The 21,834-nt window shown below is 35.3% G+C and overlaps 2 protein-coding genes across 4 annotated transcripts in view; both read right to left on the bottom strand.

Moving 5' to 3' along the window:
* Positions 1-7,116, bottom strand: part of LOC105162637 (protein DETOXIFICATION 21) — a 35,373-nt gene extending 28,257 nt beyond the window's left edge. For all 3 annotated transcript variants that reach the window (XM_011080717.3, XM_011080718.3, XM_011080716.3), the window contains exon 1: positions 6,897-7,116. The gene's annotated coding sequence lies outside the window, so the exon portion shown is untranslated. The remainder of the gene's footprint in view (positions 1-6,896) is intronic.
* A 10,848-nt stretch (positions 7,117-17,964) lies between these two features.
* On the bottom strand, positions 17,965-21,605 carry LOC105162753 (putative zinc finger protein CONSTANS-LIKE 11). Its single transcript, XM_011080873.3, has 6 exons — positions 20,798-21,605; positions 20,117-20,347; positions 19,653-19,993; positions 19,381-19,566; positions 18,998-19,177; positions 17,965-18,390 (listed from the first exon to the last, which is right to left on the bottom strand). Exons 1-4 carry the CDS (start codon positions 21,335-21,337, stop codon positions 19,440-19,442), a joined length of 1,239 nt encoding a protein of 412 aa, XP_011079175.1. The 5' UTR covers positions 21,338-21,605; the 3' UTR covers positions 17,965-18,390; positions 18,998-19,177; positions 19,381-19,439.
* Between the last annotated feature and the right edge of the window lie 229 nt (positions 21,606-21,834).

Here is a 21,834-nt window from a genome sequence, read left to right as displayed (position 1 = left end):
ACTACTAGAAAAGAATTAGGAAGTTGGTGTGAACAATTTGAATTTCAAAAAATAAAGTCACTATCATCATCATCAAAGCCAAAACACTATAACAATCATAGACATAGATCATCAAAGAAAACTCCTTTTAAATCCCCCACTAAACCCTATTCTAAACCTAATCTCCCAAGAAAAAATTTCTCAAAGAAAAAATATTCTAGTGTTCCTAATTCCATTATATGTCATAAATGTCAAAAACCAGGTCATTATGCTAGTAGTTGTAGAATGCGAAAGAAAATTTATGAATTATGTTTAGGAGAAGAATTAACAAATCAATTATTAAGAATCCTAGATGAAGAAGATTTAAAAATATTTCAAAAATTGAAAATTCTAGTCTAGAAGAACAATTAGATCAAATTCAAACAGATGAAGGATATTCCTCCTCAGAAGAAGAGTCTCAAAACTCTAATTTAGAATTATGTCTTTGTAATAAACTGGTTATCTTCTAAATTAGAGTTTTGAGACTCTTCTTCTGAGGAGGAATATCCTTCATCTGTTTGAATTTGATCTAATTGTTCTTCTAGACTAGAATTTTCAATTTCAAATATTTTTAAATCTTCTTCATCTAGTATTCTTAATAATTGATTTGTTAATTCTTCTCCTAGACTTAATTCATAAATTTTCTTTCGCATTCTACAACTACTAGCATAATGACCTGGTTTTTGACATTTATGACATATAATGGAATTAGGAACACTAGAATATTTTTTCTTTGAGAAATTTTTTCTTGGGAGATTAGGTTTAGAAGAGGGTTTAGTGGGGGATTTAAAAGGAGTTTTCTTTGATGATCTATGTCTATGATTGTTATAGTGTTTTGGCTTTGATAATGATGATAGTGACTTTATTTTTTGAAATTCAAATTGTTCACACCAACTTCCTAATTCTTTTCTAGTAGTAAGATTTTGTTTCTTTAATTGGGGTTTTAAGGTAAAATCATTGCATAATTGTAATCCTGCTAAATTAACATGGTTTATAATTTCTCCAAAAGAAAGAGATGCAATATTTTCATATTTTTCTTTAATTTTTTCACGGACTTTTTCTGCAAATGATTTTGGTAATCCTGAAATAAATTTTCTTTCAAAAAATAACTATCTGCATCATTTCTTTCATAGATTTTGGATAAAAAGATATCTTTATACCATCTAAAATAGTGGAGTTTTCTACACTTTAGATTTTGTAAAAATTCTGTATTTCTTTCTTGATATATTTGAGGATTTCCAATAAAATGGATAACGATTGTATATATTAAAGAAGATATTGCATTAGATATGGGTCTTCCTTCATCGTTATTAATAATATTTCCTTCCGGATCTCTTTTAACACTTGAAAGAATTTGAGTTTTGGCTCATCCCACCAACCTTTTAATTGACCATTGAATCCGAATATAAGATTTTTAGCAGTATCTTCATCTGTTAATCCTGCTCTTTCTTTGTAAATATTTGATACCATAGCCATTTGTTTACATAGACTAAGAATTTGATATTCAGATAATGTGTCTAGATTCCGTTCATATATTGAATTTCTATTAAAAGACCTAAAATTTTGGACTTCTTCTATTTTAGATCTGGGGGAGTTGGTTTATAATAATTTTTATAAGGTGATAAATATTGAACAGGGTTAATAGAATTAAGAATTTGTTCATTATCAGAATCTTCATAGTTTTGTTCAATTCTATTTATGACTTTGTTTTTACCTAGATCTCTTAATCTCTCTTGGATTCCTAAAAGAATAGACTTTTCTGGATTTAATTTTGGTATATAATCAGAAATTTGGAAAGGAAGATTATTAGCAGTAATGTGAAGAGTTTGATCTTTAGACGTTATTAGAGAAGATGATGAGGGCTCTTTCTTTTCTAAAGTTTCTTCAATTTTGTTTCTATCCGATCTAATTGTTTTTCTATGGAATGAAGGATTAAATTTGAAAAATTATTTTGTTTAATTTGAAGAGTGCTTATCTCATTGGTGGATGGTTCACTTACTGGAAGACACTTGATGATTGACCTTTTATAGAGATACCAGATTCCTCTAAAGGTGGATGTTCGCTGGAGATTTTTGACCCATCAAGCTTTCTCCATTTTTTGAATGTTTTTTGGATGACTGTTAATTTATCATCTCTATATGTTTGGAATAAATAGAAAAAAAAAAGGAATATTTTGTTTAGTGTATGAACTGTACTCATACTATTCAGATCTGATGTTTGCTCTTTGGGGTTCAGAAAAATTACTCATGAACCATTTTCTATTAGAAATATTTTCTTCAGAAAGAAAGTCTTTTTTAAGAAATTCTTTATTAATTAGAAATTCTTTGGTAATTGTAAGAATTTGTGATGGTGCAGAATTGGGGGATCCTGTTTCCTCATAGTCTTGATATATTGGTTGTGCAAGATTTTGATTTATTCTTATTCCTTGAAATTTTGAGGTAGTAGGTCTAATTGTTTCTGAAGTTGAGTGTCTAGAAGGGGTGATAGGATGAGAGTAGGAAGTCCTATTTGTTTTTAAGGAATTTTGTCTACAAAATTTGACTCCTACAAATCCATCAGGATGTTGGGTAATTTGGTCGATTTTCGAATTTTCTATGGGCTGTGTAGGGGGAATTGATCCGGGTGGTAGATTCCATGTTTCTAGTAAAGTAACATTTTTTCATTTTATAATTTTTGGAACTAAAAGATTAGATTTTGCCTTATTTATTTCCCAAAATACTGTTTGACCTGGTGACTTAGTGTGGGATATGGCTTGAATATCTACGCCAGTATTAGTAATTTTGTAATGTAGCCTATAGAATATTTCATAAATATGAGATCCTGACTTCATTTTATAATTGTAGTTTTTTACATTTAAAGTGAGAATATCCAAAATATGAGGATCATTACTAGAAATGGTAAATTTTGGAAAAGAATTGAAATAAATTGGACCATTGCAAAGGCTAGTTTCTACTAAACCAAGTAAGGAATCATAAAAATCTAGGTGTCTACAATCTCTTAAACCAAGAAACACACTAGGTCTAATCATTCTCTTGTTAAAGGTTTTATAGCAATTTGAACAAGATCAATATGCAGAAATTTATAACCATTCTTAATATGTTTAATAATAGAAGATTTTCATAACAGATGTAATGTTTGTTGATCAGATACTAAAGGTAAAACTTGTTCTTCTGTCTTTATAGTATATGCTGACTTAAAATCAATACATGACTTCTTATAAATTTCTTTAGTATTAATTTTTGGAGGTTTCCAGTCAAATAGATCTCTGTTTTCCCACAATGTTTCTCCTGTGGTAATTATATTTGAATTCTCTTGGTTGTCCCCTGATGAGGAGGCTCCAGAATTCATGCTTCTTATGAATTTATCCATAATATTAGACCTTCATACTTTGCTCTTTCGGGTCAGACAACGATTTATCGCGGCACAAATATGTCAAGTAAGCCGACTTACAACGTGTCGAAGTCCAATTCACAAATTATGAATTTCTATATATGTATATATCCAAGAGTTGCATGGCTCTGATATCATTCTTCTAGATCTTTATATTTCCTTACATGGTTTCAAATATGGTTGTTATATTTAAATTAATCCTTGTTTGTGATATCTTCGATATCGAGTGAGAGAAAAAATTCATTAAGAGTGCCCCTCTTGTTGTGTAATGCTTTAAGGCGGAGTGTTTATAGGCAAGTGCTCTGATGTCATTCGTTGGATTATTTACATATAAAAAAACTAATATATATATTTTGTAATGTAACAATTATATTAGTTAAGTTTTAAATTAATTGCAAGCATATAAAATGTCTGATGAGATTTTGCAAAATAACCAAAAATTGTCCACGTGGCACATAAGTTCTTGAAATTTCCAGCCACTTATACACGTATATAGCCATGTATGATGACATGTGGCCACGATATTATTTCAATATAAATATTCTAGAAAAATATATAAAATTTTATAATTTTTTAATTTCAAATTCAAAAATTAAATTCTAATTTTAATATAAATATTAATATAATAAATTTATTTTTAAATTAAATAATTATATGAATAAATATTAATTAATTACAATTATATTTTATTAATTAATTTGAATAATTATTTAATTTAAATATATTTTAACAAAATCTATTAATTAGTTTAATATTTTCTAATTACTTTAAATCAAAATAATTAACTACTTAAATTACTTTTAATTAAATTAAATAAAAACAAATTAGTTAAAATTAAAGTATTTAATGGACGTCGTCGCATCGCTGCAGAGGAGTACGACAGCGTCCTACCCCCCTCACCTCTGGGCGACGTCGTCGCCCTCCACCTTTCGGCAATGCCATCCCCCAGATTTATTTCAAATTTGAGCGACACCCCCCTTTGTGGGGCTTGCCAGGGGTGGGGAGAAGAGTAGGGAACGGCAGGGTGACTGGAGGCAAGGGAGGATGGATGATTAGGGCGGGGGAGGAAGGAGTGGGTGGTTACTTTTTTTTCAAAAAAAAAATAATAGTTTTAGTTTTATAAATTATAATTTAATTTAAAATATAACCAACATATTTTTCACCTCATCTCAATTGCCACATAAGCTTAAAAAATCACCAAAATATATCTAGCTGGCATTCCACATAGTATTTCCGATCATAAAAAGAAAAACCCGTGCATCGAATGATCTTTTTTAATCAATTTTTCGAGTTACTGGATTTAAAATAATATGAGTATAATTATCGGACTAAAATTAAATTTTGACATACTTAGCGAACTAAAAAGAATAATTTTCTCAAAATTACATGTACACCTGAGGTTTGTTTTTCTCTATAATAAATAGGTTCATACCTTAATCAACATTCAATGAATTTATTGTTGTTAACAGAAAAACTGAATGAAAATCGATATTTACCCTTGATTGACTTATATTGATTTACTGTAGGTTAAAACAAATATTTTGTGACTAAAGTACCTCTATAACTGTAAAAATATACCTCATTACGTGCATTAATGAGCCAAGATGTATAACGAGAATTTGACCATAAAAAAATTTATTTGACGTACAATAAATCAATAATAAGTCAATCGGAAGTAAATATGAATTTTTATCTAAATTTTTTATTATTATCATTAAATTCGTCAAATTTTTATTAATAAAAAAATTTATTTATTAGACGAAAGTAATTTTCAAAACTATTTAATATAATTTTTTAAATTATAAAAAATTTATATATAATTCCATCCTCTGGGCAGGTAAAACGCTCTGGACAAAATAGAGCGTCCTGCACGAACTAGAGCAGTGGGTAAGTAGGGACAAAATTTCACCCAAGCAAAGTGTAATCATCGCAATATATTATTGCACTTGGCGACGAACAACTTTTCTCAAAAACCAACACACGGCCCCCCAAAATCTCAATTATGCAATCCCTCCCATTCATATATGTCCTGTTATATATATTAGTCCAAACCGCACAATCAATGCACATGCAAATATAATAATATTTTATTAAATTAATAATTTATTATCCATATAATTAACTTAAATAAAATAAACAGAATAAATGGATTGAAAAAAATTCATATATAAAGAAAAGAAAATTATAAATGAGTGGGATAATAAATGGGGAGAAATAGTTACTTAAATATGTAAAATTGAAAAACAAAATAAATAAATAAATTTTAAAATAAAATAAAAATACACTAAAAAATATAATTTTCTGTTACGGCTCATAACTATAGTCAGAAGAAGAAAATCATGACGAATACAAATTAATCACGACTTTGCAACGGTCCTTAGCCATTGTTTCTACTACTGTGGCTAAAACATTAGCCGCGACCAAATCCATAAAAAATATTTTGGCTATGGTTAGAAACCACGATGAATATAGATTAAACGTAGTAAAAATTTTAAATTTTTGCTTTCATTTTATTTAATCGTTGTTAATAGTAGTGATTTACCATGATTTTGAAGCCGCGATTATTTATAGTATAGAAAAAATTCAATTTATTTTATAGTGATGACATACCAAAAAATATATAGACACCAAAACCACTCTTTTCAATTATATATAGTATATTACAGTCAGTCTATTGCGTCAGTACAATCAAATTTAAAAGTTAATTTTTAATACATTAATATTTTTAAATTAATAAGTATGTATAAAAGAAACAAAGAATATAAATAAATTATTATAAAAGTAGATTATATGCCCATTTTGTGGGACTCGAACACGTAGTCTTTTTAATATGAAACCTCAACCTTATTACTCGAACAAGGAGCTCATCGGTCATGCGGATACTTGCTATTCACAGTAACCTATTTACTATGTGTTATTATTATTATTATTATTTTTAGAATGTATTTTATTTATTTTAAATTTTTTATATTTTAATTTTTTTAAATAAGAACGATAAACTATTATTAATTGAAATAAATTAATTACAACATCATTCCCATCAAATATCAATATCTAACAACAACCATTGCAACAATCATACTCGAATCAAAAAATACCGAATAAATTAAAATGTAACCCACACCTACTATTACAGTAAAAACAACATCCCACAGATAACGTGGAGTTCGAACCCACCACCTCTAATGTCATGTGGCTCGAATCCATGATAATTACCAAGCAGAATATTTGTATTTTTTTAATTCGTAAATAAGGATAAAATATAAACCATACAATCAGTCGAAACATGAAAATCAACCGCAAATTGCATGAGTGAGGCACAGAGAGGAAGGCGAATGTGGGTTAGATCGATGCTCTTCCTTCATAACTTATGGAATTATTAATTAACATCTCATAATTAATAGAAAGAAATATGTACCGATCTTAAAATATGCAATGATGAATAATATTTCCCGGCCTAACCCTATACGTAACACATACGATCTTACCTCCAAAAGCCGAACCAAAAATCCTCAGCTGATCAGGATTTGAAGAGTTGTATTTTTCTCCCCCAGTTTAAGAATGAAGCAGCAGCAACAGAAGGTGCCCAAGAAGCCATAAACACTTATCACAAATCCATGATGACAAAAGTTTGAACACTAGAAAGAATAGTAGACTGAGGTCTGGCCCTGCTGGGTTAGTTCAAATGTTCAATTTCCACTCATCACAAACTCTGGATTCAAATAGGAAGCAAACGTGCACTGTTGATGGTGATGGGTCTTGGGTCCACACCTTTATGCATGTGAATTACAGCAGCTTGCTTTGACGATGAGTAATTATTGAGTTTCGAATAATGATTGTTCATTTTGTAATTTCAGAATATGTTGTCGGATACCAATGATCTCTTAATTTTGTTGTTGAGATTGAGACTTTATAAATAAGTTTGAGGTTATATAAATTTAAGTTTTATTAAATATGTGAATATATGTCTTCATTTATGCGTATATATTATTATTGTAATGATATTTGTTTCACTTGTTGTGAAAATCATATTATTATAATGTAAGTTTATTAATCCAATTTTATTCCTCAATTTATTGATACTAACGTAATTATGTAAAAACCATTGTAATACATATCGGAGTCTAGCAGCACCACTATAGTCGGAGGATCTACCAAAGATTTTAAGATCAAAAGAGAAGTAACCTACAAAATAGGGATTAATAATCTGGTTCTTAAATTAGTAATCCAATAACTAAAAAAGAGAAAGGGGAAACTTGAAAATAACATAAGAATATGGTGTGATATGTGAAGTGGTAAAATATTAAAATGCGAGTAAAAAATGAGCGTGTGGAGTGCAAAAAATGAGAGCGAGGTGTCCGTACTGTTGCATAAGAGAGTAAATATGCAGTGTGTGAGTGGTTAGAGTTACTAATTCGACTGCACTATGACTTGTATTTAGGGAAAAATGCGAGCCCTCCCTGTGATACGGTGAGGTGCAAAATACATCTTTATAAAATAAAAAATACCAAATTACCTCCTTATGCTTTTAAAATTGAAGCAATCTATCTCCTTAGAGGGAGGTGTGCAATGCACTCGCTCCTCATGCGACTGAACATAATTTTTTCAAAAATAAAATATTATTTGTATATAATATATAATATATAAATATTTATTAAACAGTAAAAATACTAATTTTCATATAAAATATATAATAGTTTTGATAATATACATTTTTTAAATTTAAAAGCGAAAATAAAAATTATCCTTTCCCACCTCCACCCCCTCACAGGCCACCGCCGCCCTCCACCCCTTTCCCCCTCAGTCCACCGCCACAACCTCCATGCTCGTTGCCGCCCTCCACCCTAGCTGACGTCGTCCATGCCCATGCCATTCTCAGCCCATCCCCGCCCCCCCTTCCCCTTTCCAACTCCCGCCTAGGCGCCCCCCATCAAAAAAAAAAACACACATAAGAAACAAAAAAGAAATGGCGCTGCCCCCTAAAACCAGTTACGTTGTTGTCGCCACGCCCAAACCCACCACCCTTTCCACTCCCCCTTACAGCGCCCAAACCCCTTCCCCAACTCCTCGTCACAATGCCCAAACCACCTACCCTTACTCGTCGTTGCCTCACCCAAAACCCCTTCCCAACTTGCCATCGCCGCTTCTTCTCTCTCTCTATATATATACATTTATATATATAATTATAATTACATATAAATTTATTACATATAATATATTTTTAAATGAATATTTACATAAATATATATTAGGTAAATTTACAATTGTAAATCTAGACAATTGATTTTGAAATCAAGTAAGATCTAAGCCATTGATCTATAATTGAAGTTGGACGTTTGATTCAAATCAGATCCAACGGTTCTTAAATAATTTAAATTAAACGAAATATAAAAATCAAGTAAAAAGTGTGTGCATCATATGAAATTCCGTGAGGGGTAAATTTCTCCATTTTCACAAACACAGGGTGGGAATTCGGTATTTATTTTTTCAAAGGGGGGTAATTTGCATTAAACCTCTTGTATTTATAGACAGCTTTGGAGCAAAATTCAAGAATTTGTTATGGTGATATGCATACCATTAGAAAGCTGCAGATTTTAGAAAACTAACAAAAAGATCAAAATGGGATTTGAACTTATCTGAACAAAGATATAACCATTTGAAATGAATTTTTCCTAATTAATCCGAAATGTGAGGAGTTTTTTACCTATTACTTGATAGTTCAGCCTTCACTGATATAGAGGAAATTAGCTCGAGATTTTTTATATGATGTAGCTTGAGATGTGAAAAGTTCATCTGACGTGGAATCCCTATAGTTTGTTGAGTCATCCTGTTGAATCAGCTTGTTTTGGGCCTGTTAGGATAGATCGATGTACAGAAAGCCAATTAGATTGGCTTGGATGTAATCTGTTTTGACAATTGCATGATATTATGTAATATTATTTTAGTGAATAAAATGAGTATTTGCTATTGGCCTTTCCCTTTGTTGTTCTCATTCCGTATGTTTATATTTACTTAAACATCACAACAAAGCCCACAAACTTGAAGTGGAGAATCAAATTGGTTGTAAAATCAAAATTGTTCGATCAGATTGAGGCGAAGAATATTTGAGTGGTGAGTTTAAAGATTACTTAAAAAGAGAATGGAATTCTCTCTCAATAGACTCCTCTTGCAATGCCACAAAACCGCATGGCTTAAAGGATGAATCGGACTCTGTTGGATATGATCCAATCCATGAGTTTTACCGAATTATTCCTATTCTTTTGGGAATACGCTCTTGAGACGGCGACCAAGTTGCTCAACATGGCGCCATCCAAGACAATTCCCCAAACGCCATAGGAGATATGGCTTGGCAAGCTTGTGTCTAACAAGTACTTGAGACTATGGGGTAGCCCCGCCTACATCAAGAGACTAGTGGGAGACAAACTATAATCAAGGACTAGTCTATGCAGGTTTGTTGGATATCAGAAAGAAACTGCAGGGTACTATTTCTATGACCCATCTAAACAAAAGATTTTTATCTCGAGAGATGCAGTATTCTTGAAAAAAGGGTTTTTCTACTGATAGCTGACAATATGAGGCACTGCTTGAAGTGTCAAGTGAGGCACCTCAACAGAATGATGCAACGCCATCTGTACCTATGGTTTCCACTAATAGTGCTCGAGTCCTCCATAGGTCAGCTAGAGTATCCCAACCACCTGATAGGTATGGGTTCTTGGGCCTGATTAGTCAATTAGATAATGATCCAAGGGCATACGAAAAAGTGATGTCGGACATCAACTCGGACAAGTGGTTCGGGACTATGAGATCTAAAATGGACTCGATGGGTTCAAACCAGGTCTGGACTCTCGTAGACCGACCTAAAGGCGTTAAGCCTGTCGAGTGCAAATCGGTCTACAAACATAAGCTTGGAGCTGATGGGAGGTTATTGCCTTCAAGGCCAGGCTCATGGAAAAAAGATATACTCAACGGCCTGGGGTCGACTTTGAGGAAACTTACTTGACTGTAGCTATGGCCAAGTCCATTCGGATACTTCTTGATATAGCAACATGGTAGGACTATGAAATATAGAAGATGAACGTGGAAACTGTCTTCCTTAACGACTTCATTGAGGAAGAGATCTACACAGATCTTCCGAATGGTTTCACTTCTATTGAAGAAGATCAAAAGGTTTGTCGTCTCCAAAAGTCCATCTACGGCCTCAAACAAGCTTCCTGAAGCTGGAACACGCGTTTTAATAAAGTTATATTGAGTTATGATTTCATCAAGAACAAGTTCGATCCTTGTATATACAAGAAGATCAGTGGGAGCTCTGTCGCGTACCTTGTGCTTTATGTGGACGACATCTTACTTATTGGGAATGATGTCAAGATGTTGAGAGACATTAAAGCTTGGTTGTCCACTCAGTTTTCACGAAGGATATAAGTGAAGCTTCCTACATCCTTGGCATCAAGATTTACAGGGATAGATCTAGAATGATGTTAAGATTAACCCAATCGTCGTATATTGAGAAAGTTTTGAAGAGATTCATGATGAAAAACTCAAAACGAGAATTACTTCTGATGACTCATGGAATTAAGCTGTCCAAGAAATAGTCTACGGAGACTGATGAGGAACTGAAGCAGATGTTGGATATCCCGTATGTTTCAGCCGTAAGCAGCATTCAATATGTTGTCTAGTACACTAGACCCGGTGTCGCATACTCTTTAATCATATTGAGTAGATATCAGGCATGCGTCAGGGAGCCACATTGGAGTGCAGTCAAAGCCATAGTCAAGTACCTGAAAAGGACTAAGCATATGTTCTTGATCTATGATGGTGGGATTGATATTAGAAGGCTACAGCGACGCTAGCTTCTAATCGAATGATGATGATGCCAATTCTCAATCGAGTTTTGTCTTTATGTTGAATGCTGGTGTGGTTGCTCGGAAGAGTTCCAAGCAGGCTAGCACAGTGGATTCCATCATAGAATCTGAATACATAGCAGCTAAGGAAGTAGTTTGAATGAAAAACTACATCCAAGAGTTGGATGTAGTATCTAGCATTGTTGAGCCGGTAGGTATCTTCTGTGATAATAATAGGGCAATAGCACAAGTAAAGGAATCGAGATCTCATCACCGTTCCAAACACATTATTAGACCCTACCATCTACTTAGGAAGATGGTGAGCAGAGGTGATGTTCGAATGGGCCGAGTCAGCTCAACAGAAAACACAGCAGACCCACTTACTAAACCAGTGTCGCAAATTGCTCATATTCAACATCTCGATAACATGGGTTTGAGATCGATGGGTGCTTGGCTTTAGGTCAAGTGGGAGATTGTCATGATAGCTGACCAAATCCAATTAGATTTGCCTAGATGTGATCTGTTTTGACAATTGCTCGATATTATATAATATTATTTATTGAATAAAATAAGTGTGCGCTATTCGCCTTCTTCTTTATTGTGCTCATTCTGTAGCTTATATTTATTTAAACATCACAACAAAACCCACGGACCATTTGGACAACCGTGCAGTTGGATTGCGTACTAGATGGCGATCATAAATCAACTGCCAAAAGTTTAGGTTTGAAACGTACCAAGTCGAGGAGCTCGAGATTGGGTATCAGGTGTCCTATGGGGACTTGTACTAAGAGTCGGATTCATTTGATGAGTGCAGCATTTCATCGATGCCAGGCGTGGGACGTCTATGCAATCTTAGTGGGTTGATTAGCTAGGTGTCAAATCGACTGAACTGACTTGTGGAGATCGTCATATAGAAGCCTTGGAGGCTTGGTCGATATGACCTGAATCCCTGGCTCTAATGGTATAGGAGTAGACCTCAAACTTAAGGAACCATGGCAGTCACATGCAAATGATGACTAAATCATGGATTTAACGAGAGGTGATTGTGTCACAGACATGATCATTATAAGCCTTGTCTAGTGCATTCGAATATGTAGCAAAAGGGTAAGTTTGAAGATGAGGATCCGTCCCCTGTCAATATGTGAACGAGGTATCTACTATGTACTTGGAGATGCATTCACGCCTTATGAACCGACCACAGTGATTGGTCGAATGGGAAAAAGAGGTTCCTGTATCTAATAATTAAGCTTAACGCGGTCTCAAGTATTAAAGCATAGACGCCTAGTCTAGGATGGAAACGATACAAAATTCCATGTCATAGACTAAGACCCGAGAGACGATAGACGGAAGGATCATACCTATATGGACTCAAGAGCCTAAATATTCACACGGGTATTTACCTAGTCTCTAGTGACATGGACCGTTGACAGAAGGTCGCCCATGGTAACGGGCTTTCTTGATCAAAGGTTGATCAAGAATGACTAATTAAATAAGATTTAATTAATTGGTAATGTTGGATACCAGACTAAGTTTAGTTGAAAGGTGAACCTAAAGATTCACACACAAATCAGCGAAGAAGAACAAGAAATTATTTGAAATTAATTCCACAAGGTGTAAGTAATTGGATTACTCATACATGGGGATCCATTGGATGGATAGCCTGAACTTAAATTAATTGGATTAATTTAAATTGTGCTTATCCTTATTAATTAATACATTGAATTTATTAATTAATAAGAGATATTTTGGGCTTCAATATTTAACTGGATTAATTACCTATTAGGCTTGATAATTGGATTTAATTGAAACTCAGGCCTTAAATTTATTTTATATAATTCGTCCCATTTATTAAGATCCACTAGCAAATTGGTGGAAGGAGAGTTGACCAAGAAAATTGTATTTTTGGTAAGTGTAAACTTGGCAAAAATTAGAATCCTCTCTATTTGGAATAGATGGAAGGGTTACTTTTAGAGAAAAAAATGTATCTAGTCACACTCCTATTTATCTATACAAGGTATATATATGTATTGTGCATAATTATTTAGGAAATAATTATTACACAATACACAATACAAAAATCTCTCCCTCTTTGAAATCAAGGCCTCCTTTATTTCGATGTGGTATGGACCTTTTTAGGGGGTTGTTGCTTTGGAACCTTGAGTGAACAAATTCAACGAGAGTAGTTGTTTGGAAGTTTAAAATTACAAGAGGTAATTTTAATTTTTATATTCATGCTTCTTCTTTATTTCTCAACCATAGCCTCGTATGAATTATTTTATCGTTGTTTATTTTCATACTAGATCGAATGCCGGGGAACATCAAGGATACACCCCTTGGTATGACCATTTAAATTTTATATTGCTATTTCTCGCCTATTGCTTCCACTGGCACGTTCACGAGCCAATCCGCTTGGTTTCAGGGCTTGCCAAGTTAGTATAAATGCAGAAATCATGGATTTGGTACCTTGTTTCTGGGCTAGCAAAATTAGTCCTGTTGGTATGATCGGTGGGGGTCTACTTTCTTTGTTTGAGCTTTATATCACATGTTAATCAGGTTATTCATGCACTTGCACACCGGCTAGTTGAGAGTAGCTGAGCGTCCTAGCTTCAATAGCTCACCTCCTACTTTGTCCACACAAGAGTAAATCAATGTCTCTCTAACAAGTCCACACAAAATACCAACTTATGACTCCTTTAGCTTTGATAGAAACTCGAGAGAGTAGGACCAGAACAATACATCTATGAAGTAGAAAGTATTCTATAAGAAAGACCCGAATAAATTTCAAACCTTAAAAAAAGGATGACAAAGATAAACGCTTTGAGGTAGAAGAGTGATACAAGAGAGATGAGAGAACAAAATATTTGTCTACACCAAGGCTTCAACTTCCTTTATATATAGAGTTGCTGGCTGTTGCAAGTAGATGGTAAAAATTCATGAGGATGTAAACCCCTAATCAAGAACCTTTTGCATGGTAGGTCCTCGTGATCCCTTGAGGCTTTACCACAGTTTGAACTAAACACACTTTGACTTTGAATTAGTAATTAATTGACCCAATCAATTAATTTTAAGTCCATATCGAAACTTTATATAATTCTTGAACCTAAGATTAATTAATCCCAAAACTCAGATATTTAACTAATCCAATTAATTGACACTTAGTAAATAATTCAATTATTTAAATAATTAATTTAAATTCATTTAAATTAATCCTCTCTCTCATTTGGAATTAACTCGATAACTAATTTTCACTCAAAATTAATGCTCTAATTAATTTTTCAATATCGTTAGTGTTTTGTGTATGATCCTTATAGGTCCACCTTCAATAGACATGGGCTTGTATGATATATATAATTTAATCCGACAATTAACTTGCTTTTCGATTAATCACTCTTGATTAGCTAGCACATGATCCAAGCGTTCCCATTACTATAGATGTCTAGCTAGTCCATGATACAATAAAATAGTGAAATTGGTGTGAACCGTCACTTGTGCGTAACGTACAGAGGTCCTTCCCTTAAGCTATCTCCTAATCAATGTCTAGAGCACATAATTTTAAATTGGTTCTCATACTTGACTTTGATAACTATGTTTCAACTATTGAGTATGTTAATTAATCAACATTGAAAACTTCTTGCTTTTCTACCAACAGCCGCAGCCATAGACTTTCAGAGATCAACACAGTCTAAAGGACATAGGAGATCGGCATCATTTCATGATGGGCGATGGGTTCTTTCTTGGAATGTAGCAACCTGTAATTATGTTTTGACTGCATTGGTGCAGGACTTTTGGCAACCACACAATACTGATCATATCAACCAAGACTAAGATACAATCGCCCCAATGCACAAAGCTACTATGGTACCTCAGATCGAATGACTAATTTCGCTACTGTTGCAGCAAAGAAATTTTAGGCATACCAATCATGCCACATGAGCTTCTATATGAAAACTCCTACAAGTCAATTCAAGACTCACTTGCCGTGTATCTACCAAAGCGCATAAGCAACATACATCTATCGTGGATAAAATACGATACTCATCTCATGAATGTACCACTTAGTGCAAGTTTTTCCAAAACTTCTTAGTGCCATTCTTGAGGGTTCTTGACTTAGAATATTTCAGATTGACCCCGAAAAGTTGGTTTCATAATCGTCATCAAATACACAACCCAACTTCATTGGTTTCATTTGGTCTATGGGGTTTATCTGTTAAAGTCAGTGATAAAATCTAATCATAACACGATAAAGATAACCAAAAAACAAACTATATAATGATATTTAACAGTACATCGAATACGATCATCAACAATAGATACAAAAAACTAATTGAATTTATGGTCACCTTCGATAACAATCTCCCACTTTATGTTAAATCCAATCACTCACACCCTTCAAACTCATCTTCTCGATATGTTTAGTATGGGCGATTTGTGAAACAGGTTTGGTCAACGAGTTTGACATGTTCTTTTCCTAATACAACACGATCTACCTAAACGTCACCTCTTTCAACCATCTCTCGGATCAGATGGTAGCATCTGATATGTTTGGCTGTATAATGAAATCTAGGTACTTTTGCTTGCAATTGCCCTATTGTTATCACAATGCACAACTAGGGATTTGACAATACTAGGTATCATACCCAATTGATATATGTTTTCATCCAAACTTACTCTTTAATAGCTTTGGAACTGCTATATATTTAGCCTCGATGGTGCAGTCAACTCTATTATCTTACTTAGAAACTCTTCCAAGAATCTCTTCCTACATTGAGCTAAAAACATAAGTGGACTGAGATTTGATATCATCTATGTTAGTCTAAAAGCTGACATCACTATACCCTTCCAATACAAGTTCTCCATTGTCGTATACCAAGAACAAATCCAGTGATGATCACCAGCACATGCCTGATAGCGGTTCATGACATTAAAAGCATGCATTAGATCAAGTGTCGTACACTAAACATCATACTATATGCTGCTAACATAGAGTCCTAGGAAATGTCATATATTCTCTTGACCTCCTCATCAATCTTAAGAGACTAATTCTTTGAGAGCTTCATTTCATGCCTCATGGGAAAGAAACCTCGTCCCAAAGTCAACTTCTACATTCAATAAATTATTGTAATGGTGATGCAGACCGTTACAAAATTCGATACATTTAGGAATGGCTTCTTCAAGAGCCGTTATAATTATTTTGTAACAATTGTTAAAGGAATGAACAAGCATCCTTTATAAGAGTCATTCCAAATTTATAAAATTTATCAAATTTAAATCTGGCCATTAGAAAAGTCAATCCAATAAAAAATTATTTTTTTAGTGTATGGGGGAACCTCCTCCGGAAGTTGTGGGGGTCGGCCCAGGCCCTTGGGCCCCAAGCATCTCTCTCTCACCTGTTGCGGGAGCTACCACATGTACTTGAGTTTTGCACATTGTTGAAGCGGTCATTTGTTACATAGTTTCCAAAAACCTTCTCAAGGAAGTTCCACACGAGGTGTTGTTATGTGGTGGATCTGCCAAGGGCTTGGTAAGCTTAGAAGACCCTGCCATTGTAAGCCCAGCGGGGGCCAAAGGTGTCCTTGCCACCACTTGGAGAGCTTGAGCTTCCTTGGATGACTCCACGACCTTTTGCTTATTCAAATTGCTAGTTTGGGGTTTTCGTTGATCCTCACTCCTTTTTTCTATGATTCACACAAACGACGCCACTTGATGCGAGTAAAAGTTGCACATATGATGAGGTTTGTTGACTTGAGATCTCTTAGGCCAAATTCTTTCACATGCCTGAAATGAAACCTATAAAAAAAACATTAGCATCCCGATTCTCAAGCCAGTATATGATTTTAGATTAATAAACTTCTAGAAGAAAACATAATAATGAGATAACGAGCTATGATACGAAGAAAATTGAATTAAGAGTTGGTGAACGAGTGAGAGCTTATGAAAAGTAAAATAATCGTCCCCCTGACTGGGGGGGACCAAACCTACCTTTATAGTTGAAGTCCCCTAGCAAGGGAGGAGCCTTGTCCCTTAGGGAGTCGAGAAGGCGGTTGCTGAGGATAGGTTTCCTCATAATCCGGGGATGGTTAAAGAATCTTGAGGGAATTATTCCTAGCTGGGAGAGATCAAGGTAGGATGGGAATTCACCCATATCCCGACTTCTTCGGAGAGGTTGGTCACGTATGAGGCCCCATCAAGTCCTTGTCATACTCCACGTGTGTACCTACATCATCCTGTCCCGAGTAATTTGTTATCATCTAGGAGGGTGTCCTTTTGGCCACTAGGGTGGCATTGGCCTCCTGCCCTCTTGGGGTGACCGAATTTTGGTCCCCGGTAAAGCTGAATGGGAGCTCTTAAGGCTCTCCTCGAGCTGAATGCTTTTGTCGGGCTCTTGTATGTGAGTAGTAAATTGGACCAGCCAATTTTTGTCATATCAAACAATATAAACATTATTTTAAATTTTAAAAACAAAACTCGCGTGTAACACACCAGATGAGTGGAGAGGGGGTTGCTTCACTTTCCAAAAATACAGACTAATTTGCTAATTTATTTTTTTATAAGGGGAAAGAGTGAGAAAATTTACTCATTTCTCATGTCACAACCAGTACATTTAACCTTATATATACACACACACACTCTTCCGGTTTCAGCAAAGCAGAATTTGTTTGCCCCATTGATAACATTGAGTAAGATGGAGTGGATGAAAATACAAGAACCGGACAAGAAAAGTGAAAGCTCTGCAGATATATACCTACTTCCATACGATTCTCCTGTCACCATATTATCTTGTGTGCCTTAGTACATTTTCCTTAAACTTTGAACATGTTATGAAAACAGAAATTCTGTTGTTAACGAACAACTCTTAAAAAGGCGAATTATCTATCTTAATTCTTTCATGCCTGCAGGTAATTAACGACCCTCATCCAGGCATTATTCATCATATAGATCATTTCATCTACTTACGTAGTATTGATCCTGACATTCGTGTAATTATATTCTCTTGCAAGAAACAAAGAACTCTCAAAGCAACAGCTTAATTTGAGAATTATGAGGTTGATGACATGTCCCTTGGGAATAAAAATCACACGAAACGTGAGCAGAAGATCTCTCGGCACATGGCCTTCCGAACTCTTATCTCCCGACTCCAGCCCTTCAAGAATACAGCTTGTTAGCAAGAGATTATATCTTGAAAAAATAATAAATTACGAAAAAACTCCCTAAGAAAAAGAAAATAGGGGTGGGGTGCAACACCACTCTTGAACACTTATTTTAAGGCTAAAACAAGTTTTTGAAGTTAGTGTGAGCTTCTTTTCTAAAAATTTAAGAGCCGGACGGGTCTATAATTTTCCAAAATTTTTGTATTAGTGTTTTTACAGGGGTTAAAAATGCAGTTAACTCTCTATATAAAAAGAGTTTATTGCACTTTTTAGTCTGTAATTTGTTAGGATTGTAAAATAGTCCTTCACCTTTTTTAATTTCATGATTTTCGAACAAAATTGACAGAAATTTTCAAAGTTGTGCCCGGACAAGTGACATCATAATTCTAGCCAATCTTTGTCCTAAAATCGCGAAATTAGAAAAGACGAACTATTGTGTTTTACCTAATAAATTATAGGACTAAAGTGTGAAATGACTATAATTCCAAAACTAAAAATGCAATCAAGCCTGTAAAATGCAGATCCATTTACATACAAGGTTTCAAACTAAAATACGGTGATTTTCTTGAGTACTAACGAATACTTGGTCGTTGGACTAACCTCAAATTAGACAGGCTCCTCACAAAGGTCCAGCGGCCGACTGCCAAGTCATACCTCATTTGGATCTGTCTTTTGACAGATGAACGTATGCCAGAAACTTATAGTAATTGAAACTATATACGAAGAATATGTACTTGTCTCATACTGCTGAAGACTTGATTTTATCCAGCAAAAAGGCCACTACAAATCAATGTCAAACTCATCAGTACACTTTAAAAATCTGAACATTTTGCCAAAAGTTGCTGATATAAATATATATCTTGCCCATTGATGTATATATGGGATTTCGATACATTTGGTCCTACCTTAACTCAAGCTGGAGAAAATAAATTCCAAGAATGTATACATGCATCATGCATGTGATCAGAGGGGAAATTGCATACCTTTATGCCAAGGAAACTGTATTTTTTTTCCTCAGAAAAGGGAAGATGCAGTAACTTGCTCATAAATGCCTTTCTCCGCCAGGGTCATAGTCATAAGCTTCACCAGCCTTCACAAATCTACCCTTAACACGCTTTCTGGTATCGGCCCTGGCCTTACGTGAAGCATATCGTATTTGCTTTCCGAACCTACAATTGCAGCATTCACTACATGCATAAAGCTATAAGGTAAAGGGATTAACGGTGTGACAAGAAAAGAGTAGAGTCGGGCATACGTTCTCGTCTTCTTCTTCTCGTTGTATCTCATCTTGGCTTTATCCCTTGCCTGTGGGCAACTGGGCTCGAAATTTGAGTCCCATGGTGAGTCACCTGTGAAAAACAAAGGTGACAATCCGCAGTCTTGATATTCAGCTGCACTACTCTCTCGAGTGATGTTAGACAGCGTCAACGATATGCTTGAAGGGACTTGTCCGCTTGCAAATCCAAGCCCGATATTCGGGTTCATGAGCATACAGTTAGCACCACCAGCATTCATGGTCGCCTGCATCAAGTTGGTCGATCCGGCCACCTGGGCAGGTTGGAAACCTATGCAGTCCTGTTGTACCGATGAGGATGCCTAAAGATAAAGATGGATTGTTAGGTCTGCATAGTTGAAATAATACTTTATGCACTCTCCTGTCGACAAAAATCCTATGTTGTTGATCAATGTATCAAAGGGAGGTATAGGATAAAGGAGAACCTCCAAGGTACTCTCAATGTGTGTGCTGCTAGATTCAGTTACTGATAAGTTTTTCTCCATTAGTAGTCCACTCATTCCTCCATCGTCGCAGTGAAATCTTGGCTGATTTTGCAGATTCCCAAGCATTTCGTAATCACTCTCAAAGCTGAGGGCTATGCCATCAATGTCAACATTGTCACAAAGATCAACACTTTCTTGTATTCCAAGATCCTTCACGGTATCAGCACAAGCCTGTGATAAAGGGAGACAAAGCAAATTCAGCACAAGATTAGTTGCGCAAACTTAGAAATCAAGAATTAGACATACAAAGTCATATTGCAAATGACAATTGGAGGGCCTTGCCCAAGATATTTTATGTTTTGGTGCAAGTTTAATTTTGTCGAAAATTAGGAATAGGGGAATTTTAGGATTTATATATATGCTTCTCAAATCTCCTTGGTTGATTCGGTGCACGATAAGGTAATAATTTTAACAGCATCATCCCTCCAACCAGGGGTTTGGGAAGGACTATCTTTCTCACAGACAACGCCATACAATATAACATGCATTTGGGCATCGTCTTCATTTAATGTGAAATTCTAGTGACATACTAAACACATTTGATTCCATGAAAATTTATATATTGCGTCAACGAGATATAGTGTCAAGAATATAATCAATGGATAATAAATATATGATCACCTTTGGGATGGTGGATCCTTGCGGCAAGAAAGGCAAGTGATCCCTATTAAACGAAGACGTCATACAGTTAGACGTAAGCTGAGGAGGTGGTAGAGACGGAACGCCCACCCACGGCCCGAATTTCATACCCGATGCCATCTCATTAAGCCTATTCGCCACCATAACCCCCGGTGATGACCCCCTTGCGTCACCCATTCCCACCTCCTGCGGAGTGGTGGAATCAACAACTGAAGCCCAGATTTTGGAGAACTCGGCCGGGGTAGGGCATCCACTGTAGAAGCTCAACTTGAGACGGCGGTGCTCCAGCCCAAAGCAGCAGCTGTCGCAGGCCTCGCATAGTGACAGCTTCTCGTCCAGGCAACGTACCGTAGCGGCCTGTGAGACGCACTTGTCACAGATAAGGGAACGAAGATGCCTGCGCGATAAGGCATTGGCAGAGTGAACGCAGCCGTCGCATTGCAGGCACAGACGGGCCTCGTCAGGTTTGCAATACACAACTGCTCTAGCAACCCCACAAAATTCACACTGTGGCTCAGACATTCTTGTTTTTGTTTCAGTTTGCCGATACTAGGTTCTCTTGTTCCTCTTGCCTTTTGTTGAATTCAGAAACAGTGCTAAACTGCGAGTCGTGAAATAGGGATTTTTCTGTGTCTTATCAACAACAACAACCCTTTACCCTCAAATCCTGGTGGGCCTCAAGACAACCAACAATCTCAGCAATTCTTGGAGACAACAATGCGTTTGATCTGTATAATAAGGTGGACTAAGTCCTTCTTTCTTTTCTTGTTTTTTTTTTTTTTTTTGGTTCCTTGTTTTTCCTCCTTCTATATAGGAGTACTCAAATCAAACAACGTGATATTATCTACTACCAAATCCAAAGCCTCGAGGTTGTTATCTCACCACTTTCCCATATCAGCAACCAAATCAATTTCGACAGCCCACATTCCGCCACGTGCCGAAAGTTCAGATCGCTCCGGAAATAAATATGAATCCCTAAGCCCTCCTCAAAAGAGATGAGCAAATTCTCATCACTGTTC

Source organism: Sesamum indicum, linkage group LG13 (genome assembly GCF_026168435.1).
Source record: "Sesamum indicum cultivar Baizhima isolate 11 linkage group LG13, ASM2616843v1, whole genome shotgun sequence".
Lineage (NCBI taxonomy): Eukaryota > Viridiplantae > Streptophyta > Magnoliopsida > Lamiales > Pedaliaceae > Sesamum > Sesamum indicum.
Note: the sequence above shows the minus strand (reverse complement) of the source record. Positions and strands in the feature narration are given on the sequence as shown.

What these genes read in the sequence shown, in the direction of transcription:
- LOC105162753 (XM_011080873.3), bottom strand. Translation starts at nt 21,337, where the DNA reads ATGTCTGAGCCACAGTGTGAATTTTGTGGGGTTGCTAGAGCAGTTGTG. An exon ending in ACATTGAGAGTACCTTGGAG is followed by an intron (nt 19,994 to 20,116) that starts GTTCTCCTTTAT and finishes CTTTATCTTTAG; the next exon opens with GCATCCTCATCGGTACAACA. An exon ending in GAGAAGAAGAAGACGAGAAC is followed by an intron (nt 19,567 to 19,652) that starts GTATGCCCGACT and finishes CTGCAATTGTAG; the next exon opens with GTTCGGAAAGCAAATACGAT.